This window comes from Miniopterus schreibersii (assembly GCF_964146895.1).
Source record: "Miniopterus schreibersii genome assembly, chromosome: 18".
NCBI lineage: Eukaryota > Metazoa > Chordata > Mammalia > Chiroptera > Miniopteridae > Miniopterus > Miniopterus schreibersii.
Genome location: NC_138121.1, coordinates 21,094,071 through 21,110,537, shown reverse-complemented (window position 1 = coordinate 21,110,537; position 16,467 = coordinate 21,094,071). Strand labels below are relative to the sequence as shown.

At 44.4% G+C, this 16,467-nt stretch overlaps 1 protein-coding gene across 1 annotated transcript in view; it reads right to left on the bottom strand.

The window, feature by feature from the left end:
• Positions 1-12,734, bottom strand: part of WWOX (WW domain containing oxidoreductase) — an 861,667-nt gene extending 848,933 nt beyond the window's left edge. The window contains exons 1-4 of the mRNA XM_081118786.1: positions 12,502-12,734; positions 6,572-6,636; positions 5,656-5,713; positions 3,824-4,002 (exon numbers count right to left, since the gene is read on the bottom strand). Coding sequence (XP_080974912.1) covers positions 3,824-4,002; positions 5,656-5,713; positions 6,572-6,636; positions 12,502-12,608 — 409 coding nt within the window. The 5' untranslated portion in view covers positions 12,609-12,734. The remainder of the gene's footprint in view (positions 1-3,823; positions 4,003-5,655; positions 5,714-6,571; positions 6,637-12,501) is intronic.
• Between the last annotated feature and the right edge of the window lie 3,733 nt (positions 12,735-16,467).

The following is a 16,467-nucleotide window of genomic DNA, read 5'->3' as shown; positions in this document are numbered from 1 at the left end:
TCGGGACTGTGGGGTCCAGGCTCTTGGTCTAGTAGAAGCTTTAGGTGAAGAGATGACTTCCCCCTGGATACTGAGATGCTGATCTCCACACAGAGAGGTCCACAAGCTACAGCTTTCAATCTACAAAGGTCTTCGGGTTCACAACGCTGGTTAAACAAAGGTCAAGGAGAGAAGAGTGTTAGTTTCTGAGGAGGCAACATCCTGACGCTTGCAGCTCCCTAAATAGGGGGGGAAACAGACTTGAGACAAGGGGAGCAGGATATTGGTGGCATGTCCCCAGCAGCTACATATAATGTGTTGCCACAATCTTCCTGTGGCCTGGGAACACCCAATATGTTTTACCTAAATTGTGTCAAATTTAGAGAATGTTGGGGTGATCTTATTTTGAAAGGTAATAGATCACCTAATGGAGGGGCTGACAAACTTTTCCTATAAAGAGCCAGGCAGTGAATATTTTAGGCTTTGCAGGCCATATGGTCTCTGCCATAATTACTAACCTCTGCTAGTAACACAAAAACAGCCACAGACAAAATGGAAGTGAACGGGAATGGTCATGTTCTAATGAAACCTGACTTACAAAATCAGGCGGCGGGTCAGATTCAGCCCATGGGCCACAGTTGGACAACCCCCAACCTAGACAGCTGAATCCAGTCAACAGTGGCACCTGGTTACAAACTTCAAATGTAAAAGCAAAGGTTTCATAAACTCATAATGCTTTATTCTGATATTTCCTAAGAATACTTCTATCTTCCAGAATCACCCTGGGTTTTTTGGGGTTTTTTAAATATATTTTTATTGATTTCAGAGAGAGGAAGGGAGAGGGAGATAGAAACATCAATGATGAAAGTCATTGATCAGCTCCCTCCTGCACACCCCCTGCAGGGGATTGAGACCACAGCCCAGGCATGTGCCCTGACTGGGAACTGAACCTTGATCTCCTGGATCATAGGTCAATGCTAAACCATTGAGCTATACTGGCTGGGCTCACCCTGATCTTTTTTAAATTAATTAGGAGTCCCTCCAATTGCCTAAGTAAAATCAAATATCAAAAATTCAAAATATGAACCTATATCACCTACAGCCAGAGGAAGAAGCTGACAAGACAAAATCTGCTTAGAGGCCACTTCAAAGGGGACAGTGTCCTAGTACAACTGAGAGTTCATCAGGGAAAGGTGACCCCTCTCACCACCTGATTATCTGCTTCCACAAGAGAGAGTGCCTCAACAATAGCAATTCCAACTAAGCAGTGCCTTGTGGGGAATTTTTTTTAAAATCACTGGAAATATCAGATTTGTAAATCAGCCTTTGCAAAGAAAATTAGGCTACCTATGTTTTCAGTCGTAGAGTCACCAGTCTAAAAATAAATACTGCTGTGTTTTGTTCCACCCTACTCTGCCTCAGATAACAGACATACACAAGGTTAAAGATGGGCAGTAACACAGAGAACACAGGCTTCCCCAAGTAGCTAAAGCACAGTGAACACCAATACCACAAAAGCTTTGATGGAAGATGATCCTTGAATGCCCAGAAGTATTGGAAGCAAAGATGCCTGCTTCACTTTGCATTCAGCTACTTGACTAGAAATGGGCAGAAATAAAGAGGTGATAGCAATTTATAAATTGGCATATTTCACAACACAGAAGGAAGGATTTTATCTAGAAGCCACAGCCTACTTGGGCAAGGACACTTTCCAAGGCAGCCATGCAGGACACAAAGGCTAACTTAGCTGCAAAGAGAAGCCCCACGCTTATCTTTGGCTTCTTTTCTGTAAGCCTGATACCACCACTTCTGCAGACTGAAAGGTATTTGCAAGGAGCTGACTGCCTAGAATGTTCAATATGATATTATTTCAAAAATTAAGAATAAAAATCATCACTCACCTAGATGTATGCTCCTCAAGGGTAGAGAGGGGAATTGGGGTGAGGTGGCAGCACTAAAGGCAATTTCTGAGGGAGGGTCTCCGCTGGGGAAACAGCAGGGGGTGTTTGACTAGAAAGCACTGGTCTCCCTAAGACCTTCCTCAACATCTCTTTCATTCTGAGCTTTACAATTTGCCACCATATCTGTCTGTACCACAGACACCTACTTGCAGTGTCCAGAAGATGGATTATGGACATCAAGAAGGAAAAGTCTTCGAGGGGTAGTGGGAGCCATGAAGAGGCGCAGAGTTTGGGGCTTCCCTCAAAGAGGTCCGAGGTCCATTCTGATCAACCCACTAATCCTCCACACTTTAGAATCTCCTCCTCCTCTTCGATCATGATTAAATATGCAACTCAACACAGCTCTTTGTATGAACCAACTCTGTTAGTCCAGGATTACAATGTCATAAGCCTGATGTTGCAAACCCGCCAGAGTTAGCCATATCCAAAGGTCTGTTATCTAACGTCGGACAAAGTATAAACAAATATGCCGAAAATCAGCAGGAGTCACATATCTAAGTAAAGAAAAAACAGTCTAGGCAGAAAATTAAAGGAATGAAATCTCTTAGTCAATTTTCTGGTTAATTAAGTGTTAAATAAAAAGAGATATTTAAGTCCATATCTTTTCTTAATTATTCTATGCTGTATTGATTGGTCAACACCCTCACATAACAGTAGTCAATGCAATGAACACGACATATTTTCTCTTGGATGGCTAAGGATCTAGCCATTATTTTTAATATAGTGTCATCAGTTTTGATTATCAATGACGACTACATAGAATTCATCCCAAAACAAGTTCAGAATATTGTGCTGAACATACTTTGAGCCCAGGTTGAGGTCTGCGAGTTGATTTTAAATAAACCCCTTTCAATTAAAAAAATAAAAATAAAAAAAACTCCATTTGCCTTCACAGACAAGTGCAGTCAAAAGTTCTGCTCTGGGATTACAGTGTGTTAGTGTAGACCCTGTGCAATAATTAACCCTCTAATTCGTATTTTCACCTCCTATGCATGAGCTGCTGCTGCTAGGGAATGTTTCTGGAGGTTCAAGAAGAGGCTACCGAAAATGAAAACAGATAGAGAAAGGAGAGAGTACAGGACATGCACAAGGGGGCAGGAAAGAGAAGACCAACAAGGGAGGGGCACTGGGGCTGGGAGTGGTCAAAGACAGAGAGAACTTGCCAGAAGATAGCTGAACGCAATCCCATTCTTTGTCTCTATATATTAAGATGCATACCCTTACTCAAAGCAGTTGGTTCTTACAGATTCAGATATTGATGTAAATGGACAAAAACAAAGTAAGAATAAAATCCTATGGATTTTTTATTTGCCGCTGTTTCTTTAACAGCCCAAGATGCTAAGCGAAGGACACCCCCTCAAGCCACCTACCTCATGATGGTCACTGTGGTTAAATACCAGCAATTAAGAGAGTTAATGTAGAGGTTAAGGCAAGGATTAATCTTCCAACTTTATAAAGAAATAAGATCCTGTACCCAAAGGAAAATGATATTCTCAGTGATTAACTGAAACCTACAGATCCTTAGTTCCAAAGTCATGGTATGTTGTTGTTCGCGATTATTCCACTACCAATCAATTTCAGTTTGAACAACCCAAGTAATTGGAAATTGTCCGTACACCACAGAGACCAGATGGAGACTGCTGTCTCTAACCCTTGAATACCAAAATAGCCATGATCTTTTGCTGAGTGTTCAGCTTTCGGAGAAGTCATGGTCGGCCCCCATGTAGCCTTTCAAGGTAACACTGGGGTTTTAAAAGAGAGCAGGATTTTAACTACACTGAAAAGGCTATAAATACATCTTTAAATTAGAGAATCACTATACAAGATTTCATTCCAGAAGTCATAATAATAATAATAATAATAACTGTAAGTTAATGGCCTACCTATTCCTGAATTAGCTCCAGTAACTACAACGACTTTGCCAGTGAAGTCCCGGCCCTGGAGTATTTCCATGGCTGTGGTGCTACCATCGTATCTCTGCCTGCTGGTTGGCTTTGTAGGGTTATCATCCACAGTAAATGCCAATCTTGGGTCCAAATATGTAGTTCTTTTATTTATATGGCTGCAAAGAAAAGAAGAAAGCAGTGAACCCACAGCATTTATAAGTGTAAGATAATGTAACAGCTTAGGCTAGGCAAACCCTATTTTTCATGTACTAAGAAGGCTTATTAAGCTTAGAAAGATCTGAAGTCCATTTCGTCTATCTTCTGGCCTCAAAAAGGATTATGTCCCCGCCTGGAAAGACAGTCACCTACTCCTTCCCTTCAGAACTGCCTATACAATACGCTACAACAGACAACAGCCATTGCCTTGTATCCTTAGATCTCAAAAGAAGGCTTTGGGTGTGTTTTTTAATTCATGTAAATGTGGCTATAACATCTGTCAGTCACTCTTCTCAGTAGATTTCAATTAAATCTCTTGGCCCTGTGCAAGGGCCTAAGAAGGTTGGTAGAGAAGTAGAAAACTCAAAATAGTAAGTCTTAACAGTAAATATAAAGCTGACCAACTACTAAATTTCTAAAGATTTTCCTTTTAAAACTGTACTCAGACTTCCTACAAACACTCTAATTTTGATTTGCAGTTGGTATCAATCTTGTAGAAACAATATTAAAATATATTGGGACACATAGATTAATAGGTTACTCCTTACGTAACATTTTAAATTCCTGGGATTTGAGATTAAAAACCTCAAAATATCTTAAAAACTATTAAGAACTTCCAGAAAGAGATGAGACTTCATGATTTGTAGTGTGTATGTCTGTGTGTGTGTGTGCGCACGTGTGTGTAAACGTATAGTTTTACATCTATATCATTATCCTATAAATACTAACACCCAAGAATAATCCAACTTTCATTTTAATTATAACCACAGCTGCCAGATAAGCATGTTTATTCCAATGGTGCACAGACAACAAAGCAGTGCTGTGCTAGAGCTGGTGCATGCAGGCTTGCAAGAGCCCAGCGCGCATATATATCTCTCCCCAACTCCTCAGTGACTTCACCTTGGGTGCTTGAAACAGGCTGTGGTGAAAGTATTTACACTGTGGAAACAAATCTGGGCTTTCCCCCCTCAGAGAGCTGTGTTAAACATTTGCCAGCACGCCACTCCAGCAGGCTCAGGAAGGTAAGATGACTAGCCAGGACAGCCTGGTGGCGGCTTGCCTCCCTTGGGGCACCGTGGGGATTGAATGAGCTAATACTACAGGTATAAGGTGACTGGAATCATGGCTGGCTCACACGATGTGCTAGACAGATGGTTACTACTGTTGTTTGTTATGGGAATTTACTCTAAACAGAGTTTTACAGACAAAAATGCTCAAAACATTATTTATAGTTACAGTTGCCCAATAATAGGAATTTAACAACACCAATGTCCACTCTCTTGACAAAATAATACTCTATAGCCATTAAATATCTTCTTGAAAAATATATAAAGATATGAGAAAATGTTGATAAAGACATTATGTGGAAAAAAACAGGCTACTAACATTTTACAAAGTACATTTCCATGTACATGGGGTGTTTTTTTTAAGAAAGTGTGTATATCTAAAACAGACTGGATGAATAAATGCAAAAATTGTTAAAAGTAGTTATTCCTGTTAAGATTACAGTTATATACTATGTCATAGTTTTCTACAGTCAATGTATATTACTTTTATAATGAAAAACATTAAAAAGTAAAATGACTGAAAATAGTTTCTATGTACATACTTACTCAACAAAATACACTTGTCCATTCTCATCGGTTTCTTGTTCCCATCCATATGGCAAATCTGAAACACAGGAAAGACGGCCAGGTCCACATGAGGCAGGGGTGGGCTGCACTGAAGCAGGGTCCCCCACGTCAGGAGGAGAGGGGCCGTGCCCTTCCAGCCCTGCCTCCTGAAGCCTGTTCCACCAGACCAGTACTTAGGTCATGTGTCCCCACTGTGACAGTTGCAGAGGGCCCACTGTCCCAACCGGACTCCACATTTCTGCCTCTTGCTCAGGATAAAACTGCTTCACTCTTGATCATTCTTAAACTCTCCACTCAGCTTCAGCTCCTGCTTTTGATGAAAACCTTACAGGTTGCTCCAATCATGAATTCTCCCGTGAGTGAATTCACAGAGTGTATCTTTACAACACTTGTATGCTGATTTATGATGCCTCTTACATGATACTATGGGTCAAGTTCATTTTCTTTCACAGGCACATACTGTCTCTTCAACTAGACCTTCTTACACTTCTATTCCACTTCTTCAAAAGCACCCATTAAGTCACAGTGATCTTGACTGAATCCCATCAAACACTGGAATCTTTAATTCCATGATAGGAAACAAGAACAAGTTTATAATCAGTGTAGCTATAAAACAATCTAATAAACTGTGAGTCAAAGGCCTCTATTATTTTTATACTTTTTAAGACCAGTAAGAAATCATCCTCACCACTCCACCCCAAGACCTCATCACCTCCTTCTGCCAAATCCCATAAGCTCCTCAGAGTGCGAGTCCAGTTCCTGATGGTTCCCTATTAGAGGGCCTTCCTGGAATCACAGGACACAGTGACCTGTCACTTCCCTGCCTGTGATGTTTTCCTATCTAATCAATGCTTTACATACAAGGTGCTTTGCTTTATGATCTCAAAATACAAACCTCCTGCTATTCGTTTTCTTTTTCCAGTTTTCGGATGTTCCCACTGAGTCTTCTCCTCAGTGTGACTATTAAAAAAAAAAAAAATCCACAAAACAGTAAGTAAAAGTTACACTTCTAAAAATCAATCCATTGCATTACATTTTTTCTCTCCCAAATAATACTCTCGAGAGAGAGTAGTGAAGCCAGACATTTGGAAAGTAAAACATAAATGTTACTTTTTGCATCAAGTCAAATTCCCTAGATTGGAAGACACAACCTGTGGAAACCTCCTGAAAGCCTGCCTCCACACTCTGGCTGTGGGGGAGCGGGCTGTGGGTCAACTTTAGGAAGCTAGCCCAGTCTCTCCAAATATCTAGAAAGGTGCTTTGTTTTATATTTGTTTTAACAAATTTTAGTCAAATGAATAATGCTGGTATTTAGATATCATTTAGATATAACTATAATCTTCTTAAATGTTTATTCTTTCCACAGATATAATTTCAAAGTGTTTTTTAACTACTGATGCCTAACTCTCCCGAGAGGTCATCAAGAATGCTTAGGGCCGGCCAGACGTGGCTCAGCGGTTGAGCATAGGCCTAGGATCCAGGAGATCTCAGTTTGTTTCCCGGTCAGGGCACATGCCTAGGTTGTGGGCTCGATTCCCAGTCGGGCACGTGCAGGAGGCAGCCGATCAATGACTCTCTCATCACTGATGTTTCTCTCTCTCTCCCTCTCCCTTACTCTCTCTGAAATCAAGATATATTTTAAAAAGAAAAAAAAAAGAAAAAAGAAAGCTTAGGTCACTTAGCTGTATGCCTTTGGTCAAGTTACTCAACCTTGGGGCCTCAACTTCCTCATCTGCAAAATGGAAATAATCCCAGAACTGATCTCAGGGGAATATTATGAGGATATTGTATACAAAGGGTTAAACATAGTTTACAGGAAGCCCTCAAAAGTGCTAGCTATTATTTTGAACAAATCAAATATACAAACTAGTCTGATTTGTGTCAAACTTAGTAATTCATCTGAGAAAACCACACAAAGTTATAATTAAAATCGTAAGCCAATAACAGACTAGAGATACCTGTCAACAGGTAATAAAGTATCAAGGAAAACATGAAATTACTTAATCAGGGAAACAGCTGCATGTTTCAAGAGTCGTTCAAAGGGGAGGATGGGTTTCCTAAGTTGACATACCCATGCCAAAGTAGAAAATATTTAGTCACTGACATCTAGATGGTAAAATTTGAGTATTCCTTCCCTATCAATTATTTTAAAGAGAATAAATATGGAGAGCACAAACATGCTCTAAAATTTTATGAGTCGAAAGCAAGGTCATTTCAGGAACTGCTGGCTTCTGGTCTGTTTGCGTCAAGTCTCAGCGGACAGTGCAGGGAGAGTGTGGACACTGGACGCAGAGGCAGAAGACCTGAGCTCCTGAGCTGCCTGTATTCTGTCAGCCAGTCTCCCTGGCCACACACCCATATCAAGGAGACACCAGACCTATGACAGTGAATGGTGACTGATTAAACTATTGTACAAGCAAAGGGTATCTGTAGCAAGGACCAACTCCTACTTGTTCGTACATGACCACCATCAAATCCTACTTGCAAAAACGGAAGCCCTGACTCCCTAATAAGGATAACCTGCCCTCGCTGCAACAATATAAAACTTCCAGCTCTTGGTTTTGCTGTGCCTCATGCTCCTTCAGGTAAATTTACAGATGGGATCACATTTTCCTTTGCCTGACATTAAAAGTACTTGTCATCCCATAGGCACGTACCAAATGAGCCTGGAACCCAGCTCCAAAACACCTGCCCTCGAGAGTGAAATGGTGACCCTCTATAGCACCCAGATGAACCCTCAGACACCCAGTCCTGTGCCTGGCCAATAGCAGGTGCTCAAATGTAAGCACGTGGAATGAATAAATGCTTTCCCAAGGAGCTGAAACATTTGCTCAAAACATTTTTTCCTATTCTGAAAAATATTTTTAAAAAATAAAAATAAATAAGCATTGTCATGCCATGTTCTTCACTTTGACAGAAACTGCCTAAGCCAGGGCTTCTTACGCTTACACTCTGGCCACATGGGGCTGGATGGTTCTTTACTGTGGGGCCATCCTGTGTATTGTGGGATGATTAGCAGCTTCCCTAGTCTCCACCCACTAGATGCCAATATGCAACTCCCTGCAGTTATAGCAACGAAAATTGTCTCCAGACATTGCCCACCATCCCCTGCAGGGCACAGTGACATGTGGGAGGACCCTGGGCCTGAGATGAATAGAGTATAATTCAGTTGCGAGAATTCCAGAGTCTGATGCCCACGTTTTCTGCCTCTCCCACTCACTAGCCACATGCCCTTGAGGGTTGTTTAACCTCCCTGTGCCTTGGTTTCCCCATGTAAAATGAGAATAATAGCACCCACTTCTTGGGGTTAAAGAGAACTGAATAAGTGAATATGTGAAGAACTAAAAACCGTGCCTTTCACCTGGAAGTACTATATTAAATTAACACTTACATGTAAAAATTAAAAAGCGTTTTTAACTGCAACCTAAAATGACTTAATGAACAAAAAATTACGACATGTCTCCAAAGTGTTATCTTATTCTCCCTTAAACAGAACCATCTTTTATTTTTTATTTTCTTTCAATAGCATTTTATCATTTAAAAAGATAATTAACAGTGATCTTAATTTAAGCCAAAGGGATCAAAATTAAATTCATAGTATATTGCGTGGATTTCACTTTCAAATATGCTTTTCTAAGGTTTCTTTTGTTGTTGTGTTTTTTTAAGCACAGTTTCTTTAATTTCACTGGGAGACCCAGAGCTGCCTGTGAGGAGAGCCAGCCCTGGGAAGAGAGAGCCATCTCCCCACAAGGCAACGCAAGCTGGACCTCTGGCTGCTAAGAGGGCTTCAGAAGAAAAGGAGAACTGGGTGCCCTGAAGTCCATGAGTGCACAGGAGTCAACAGAAACCACACAACAGAAGAGGGTGAGGCTGAAAGGGGACTCCAGAAGACCCCAGGTTTCACTAGGGCTACAGCCTTTGTCCTTGGGCATAGCCCTGTTCCAATAAGAGGAAGACAATTTGGAAAGAGGAACTACCCGAAGGGCAGTCCTCTGATAGCCCATTGGTAGAGGTTCCCAAACCCCAAGAGAAAAACAAGCGACCCTTCCAGAGTTCGGAGGGAAAAGAAGTGCCAGGATGCTTGCAGGTCAGGAGAGATCAAGGGGACTGCCAGGAATCCAGAGTTAGGATTGGTCAGAGGCATCCTTCAGCCCTGAGAGCCAAAGAACAGAGGACTGGAAAGAGGTTCTGGAGACAGGTACCCCCGAGCTGGGAGCCAGCCAAGCCTTGTCACCAGTTTAAACATCAGGGCCAGACAGGCCAGTTTGAGGCCTAAAACAGTGGTGGAGGCTAGGGAGGTGGCTTTTCAGCGAACATATATGTGTCACTGAGTCCCCTGGCCATGGGCTCCCTGGAAGCTCTCAGAGGAGCAGGCTGGCATGTGCAGATCTTATTTCATGAAAGAAGAGCCCCAAGTCCAGACAATGGATGCCATGCAGGAAGGAAGCAGGTGGGAAAGGCCACCCAACATAGGGAAAAGCACAAGGGGAAAAGGCAGAGTGAGCACACACCAGGGAGCCTGCAGACCTAACACCAGGCTCCAGGCAAACCTGAGGGAAAGCCTGGAAACCTTTTGAGGTAAGAACAAGGACAGGCCCCACACAGAGGAGCAGAAGGAGGGCCCAGAAAGCAAGAAACGGTTGTGTGCATCTTTTCATTCCCACCTCCCCATGGAGGCCTATGACACGCTTTCACTTTACATGAATTAATTGGCTCTTTCCGCATGTTTATTTTACAATGCTAAGCACTGGGGATACAGAGATGAACAAGAAAGAGCCCGTACCCCCCTGAAGTTTACAATCTAGGGAGGGAGACAGAGCAATCGGGGAAGGGTAGGAATAAGAAAAGTATGAACAATGCTAAGTACCAGGAGGCAGTTAACAAGGTGCTGGGAGAAGGGTGCAGCGGTGGGATAAAAGGGGAAGGTCCCTTGGGCAGTGCATTTAAGCCAAGCTCTGAGGGATAAAAAGGGCCTTCAGGAAAAGGCACAGCAAGTGCCCCTTCAGGAGCTGCCTGGAGCCCTGCAACAACCTAACAACTCCCTGCTGCTAGAAATGTCCCTGCAGCCCAACCGGCGTGGCTCAGTGGTTGAGCATGGACCTAGGATCCAGGAGATCTCAGTTCGATTCCTGCTCAAGGCACATCCCAGCGTTGCGGGCTCGATCCCCAGGAAGGGGCCTGCAGGAGGCAGCCGATCAATGACTCTCTCATCATTGGTGTCTCTCTCTCTCTTTCTCTCTCCCTTTCCCTTCCTCTCTCTAAAATCAATAAAGATCTATTTTAAAAAGAGTTGTCCCTTCAGCTCTCCAGAGGAGAAATCATCTTTCTAAAGACACAACCCTGGCGGTGCGCTCTGGCTCCAATCCTTCAGTGGACCCCTGGGTCCTGATGACAGGGCCCCAGCTCCTCCATGAGGCACAAAAGAGCCTCCATAAGCTAGGCCCTTCCTCCTCTGCCTAGATCTCATTCCTACATCACCACACAGGCCATGCTGGGAGTTGTTTTGTTTCCTCTACCTGGGCTGCCCTCTTGCCTCCTAAACCCGCCCACGTCTACCTGTGCTTTAAGGCACAGCTCAGACGCCAACTCTACAGGTCATCTCATCTAGGGTGTCCACCTACGCACACGTTCCTGCTGTTAGACACACTGCACCAGGACTACCTCACTCTGTCTCTCTGCCCTGTAAGACTGGGCACTCGTTAAGGGTGACAACTGGGTCTCACTTATCTCAGAATAACCAAGGCCCAGCAAAGCGCCTGGCACATAAGATCCCAACGAGTCTTGAATGAACTGAGCAAGGTCGTATCTTCCCGATGGTTGACAACCTTGGGTAGATCAGAATCACCTGGGAAGGTTTTACAACATGCCAACGGGGAGGAGGGGCGAACCAATTAAGTAAGAATCTCTGGAGGTGGAACCAAGGAAAAGGTATTTTTTACGTTTACCGGATGTTGAAAATCACTGATTTACATCCATGCTTCTCAAAACACAGACTTATGGAAAGCTTAAAAAACACAGATTCCCCACATTAGGTGCCTGTGAAGACCTGAAATCTGGCCTTATGACAGTCCCCGGGTGATTCTAGCATCAGGCCTGAGGAGGAGCTGTCACGGCTGCAGGCACAGCAGGAAACACTAAGTTAATGGAGCACAGAGTACTTACTGAACCTGAGCTAAGTGCTTTATGTACACTGCCTGAACTAAACCCTCATATAAACGCATGTTACAGATGAGGAAGCTGTGACCGAGAGCTCTTTCCATGGCCCAAGGTCACAGCGCAAGTGCAGGGAGAAAGGGTCTGCTAGTGTTTCTAAAACCTCCCCAGTAAGCTATAGTGAAGCTCTATTAGCTGCAGTGTCTGTGCACATACGTCGGCATGCACATTCGCATAGCTCTGTTAGGACATCTGTTAAAAACACACGCTCCTAGGTCTCCACCCAGCCCCTCCAGGGGGAGCAGGGCTCCTGCACGGTCGTTGCCAACGGGCGGGGCGGGGCAGCGGGAGCGCGACCCGAGGCGGGCTCGCCCCCCGCCGCACGGTGCAGCGCCGCCTCCTGGGCAGCAGAGGGCGCGCTCCGGCCGCTGCCAGGTGACCGCGGCTCGACCCGGGCGGCGGAGCCAGGACGGGTCCCTCCTCAGGACCCCGGAGCTCCTCCACATCGCCGCCACTTCGCCCGGCCTCGCCAAGCCGGCCCGCGGGCCCGCGCCCCAACCCGCGCGGGCCGGGTTCGAGGGCGGCGCAGTGTCCCGGGCACGTGAGGCCGTCAGGTTCCAGGTGCGTCCCAGGCCCGGCGGCCCCCCGGCGGCGCCCCTGCAGCCCTCTTACTTGGCATAGTAAACCCAGCCGTCCTTGGTGGTTCTCTGCTCCCAGCCCAGGGGCAGCTCGTCCTCGCTGTCCGTGTCGTCCAGGCCGGCGTAGCGCAGGGCTGCCATGGCGGCAGAGGCGGCGCTGGGTCACCCGCTCAGTCAACCGCCCGCGGCCGGGACGCACGCCCAGGAACTCACTCACTCCCGCTTCAACCGAGCGCCGCGCGCGTCCCGACCCAAACGCTCGCGCCTGCGCACGACGCCGCCCCGAGCCGCTCAATCGATTCCGCAGCTGGAATCCAGTTTCCGGGATTTACTTTGCTGCCATCGTAAAAGGGGCGGGGGCCTGAGAAGGGCGGTGGTGAAAGCGCCGAGGAGGTGGCCCGGCCGCTCGGCTGGAAGTAAAATCTGGTGAGGCTCGGTGACAGTGGAGTCGGAGCTGAGCTTCGTTGTCATCCCGGCCACAGAGAAGGGGCGTGGAAATCCAGTCACGGTCCAGGACTCCGCCCGTTGCTGGGCGACCCGTAATCACGTCGGTATCATTCTGACCAATCCTGCAGGAGCTCTTGCAAGTGGGCATCCTGGGAAATGTAGTTCAGGCCCACCCAGCCTGGGCAGTGGAGTATAAAGGAAGGATGGCCCGATGCTGATATTCTGGACTCTAGCCTGTCCTTGTTTTAGAAGGTTAGAAAGAGTGAACGTCCCTGCTCAGGAAGCTTCCAGAGCTTTCCATCATCCAGGCTGATTCACAAACTTATGTGTATCTGTAAACACAATGTTATAAAACTTGGAGACTGTTAAAAATGCAAATTCACTCACCTGAGTAGCCAGTCTTGCAGAAGTCTCTTACAGTCATAGCATGGTTCTGTTGATAATAAAGGGCTAACGTTTAAGAATTATTTATTTAGCCCGGCTGGTGTGGCTCAGTGGTTGAGCATCAACTTATGATCCAGGAGATCGAGATTCAATTCATGTTCAGGGCACATGCCCAGGTTGCCGGTTTGATCCTCAGTAGGGGATCAATGACTCTCTCATCATTGATGTTTCCATCGCTCTCTCTCCCTCTGAAATCAATAAAGATATTTCTTTATCTGCATATGCCAAACTAACCTGACAAGAGCACCACATCTTATGCTACGTTCTATCACTAACAAAATGCCTAAACCAACAAGTTCATTAAATGAAGTCAGTAAACGAATGAATGAGATTCCTTCGGTTCAGCCCTCTATAAATCAATCCAGTTTGAAACTAAGTCCCAGATTTACAAAGTGGGTGAGCTTAAGTCCTCTTGAAGCACCGACAAGTATGCTCTAATGTCCTGTGTCACAAACTGGAAGCATACCTTCAACTTGGCCTTGCCGAAGGTGTTTTCCAGAACATTCCCTCCTTGGAACTTATCCCACAGCTCAGCGTTACAGGGAAATCTACTGACCGTGATTTCCCTGGCCTACCTCTCAGAAGAATGCAAGCCTCCTTCAAAAGGACTATACATTTTAAAGGTGGGGAGGGGAAGGCAGTGTTGCTTTTTGTTTTCTTCAAGTCCTGAAACTGATACTCTTTGTGATTCTTGTTCTGCATGCTTTTTAGGGGAGAGACTCAGTTTACTTTGAAAAACCAAGAACTAACTTAATGAAAGCATGTTTTCATTATAACAGGCCTGCTATCCCATCTCAGACCTATTGAAACACCACTCTTTCCAAATCCATGTGCATTTAAACAAGCTACCATTAAATTGCTACTCTTCTGCTCCACCCAATTTAACCTCTTGCCCCTGTCACCAAAGCCAATTTATTCCTTTGGTAGATATGAATAGGAAATTAGATCACAAAGTCCTCTAATGGTGGGAGTGGGGGTGGGGGGTAAATGGAGTCAAACTGATAAGCCTCAGTTTCTCTCCTCATTATCTCTGCCTCTGCTCAGTTTCTCAAGGACTGACTGCTTAGATTATCTTGGGTTACCCTCACCAGAGCCTCTACTGGCACTCGCCTGTGACTTGGCACAAAGGTAGTGTTATAGTATGATATCGTCCCCAAACTGGGTAGTGGTCTCCTTGGTAGAATTCTCAACGTCTGGGCCAACCCTCTGCTCTGTCCACCACTTTAACAATTCTCGCTATGCTTTTCCTGCCATGGACACCAGGGTTTTTCAACCTCAGCACTAGTGACATTTGGGGCTAGGTAATCCTTTGTTGTAGGGGACGTTCCTGTGCATAGCAGGACACATAGCAGTATCTCTAGCCTCTACCTACTAGATGCCAGTATATCTCCCTTCCCACAGCTGTAACAACCAAAAATGCCTCCAGATTTTGACAATGTTTCCCCTAGTTGAGAACCACTATATACAATGATAGTCAGAAAATTATTAACTCATGAGTCAAACACTGAGATTTATTTAAGGCACTGAAGAGCCCATTTTTGGACAGAGATTCACAAGGTGGGACTCAGACATTGCTGGTTCTGATTGCCAAGTTCTCTAGCATTGTCTGAGAGCACCTACCTCTCCAAGTTCTAGTTCATCCACAGGTGAGAGACATGAACTGACAGAAGTCTGGCTGTGTGGCCCAGACACCAGTAATGGTCCCAAATGGTTGTAATGACCTCATTTGATTCCTCTCTTCCTGCACCTTGTCGGTAGCCTCTATCAGGTTAAAGAAATAAGGCATGAAGGCATTTGGGGACTTGAGAGTAAGCAGCCAGATTTTAGGATATATGCCTTTTGGGTTCATGAAAACTGATAGTTTTAGTCATGCTTGTTTGACGGCAAGCAACAGAGACTCATTCAAAAGCTTTTGATCAGGGTGCACATGAGCTCAAGTAGAATGTTATCAGGGTCTGAGGGAGTGCATGGACAGGCCGTTTTTTATTTTTTTTCCTCTCTCATAGGATTCATGGTCTCTTGCTCTCCCTGCTCATGGGCTACATTTTCTGCTCTCTTTTTACTGACTTTCTCTATTTACGCATAGTTTCTGCACCCCTTGGACTTTAGCTTGTGTGGCACTGACTTTGGTCTTATAAGGATCTGTCAGAGGACAAGCCCTGTTTAACTTGTAAGATTATTATGGGTTTGAGGAGCCTTACGTTTGGGAATGAGCCAAGGTCTTCAACATGTACCTCTAAGAAGACTAAAGAATGGTTTGTTTTTGTAAAGTCAACTCAATCACAGGGATTACTGGTGAGGAGCCTAAAAAAAAAAAAAAAAAAATTCACTGTGTGGTTATACAGTTGCACACCAGATGGCCCTATCTGCCCATGTTTTTAAAGACTAAAGCCTAATTCTTGAAAAGGATTCTTTTTGACTGATCACTTCTGCAATAACTGACAATTGATGAACATAAAGTTGATCAGATAAGGCTAGATATATTCCACTTAAAGTACTGTCCTTTTATTTTCTATTGATTAAACCTGTTCTACTTTTATTTACTTTCTGATGATCATTTTTTTCAACATTTTTTTATGAAAGATGTATTTCAATCATCCAGAAAAGTTGAGAGAACAGTACAATGAATACTCCTATTATCCCTCTCCATACACACACCTAGATGTAATCATTGTTAACCTTCTGCTTTAAAGAGAGAGAACCTGATTCCCTGGAGCATCAGAAGAGAGTGATTTTGTCCTAAGAATGTCCCCAGGACTGAATAGTTATGCTCAGTTTCTTGTGGGCCACAAGGAGGCACTCTCATCTGGTGAGCTCACGCATCTATTGCAGTGACTTCTGGAAATCAGACACTTAGGTTTGAAAATTTCCTTTGTTTAATTTATATTTAAAGACCTCACGTTTCAATGTAGCTTTAGTGTCTAATTGCTAACTTTCCAACATTCACAAAATTCTTTTTCAGCCTAACTTCATTCCAAGCTACTTTCTGCCCTATAGGGACAAGACTCACCCACCAGGGGGGTGAGTGTTTCATGTGAGTGTTTCCCTTACTCACATGAAAATTGTGGTGAGGAGTCCATTCTGTTTAAGGTCTTCCACACTTGTTCAG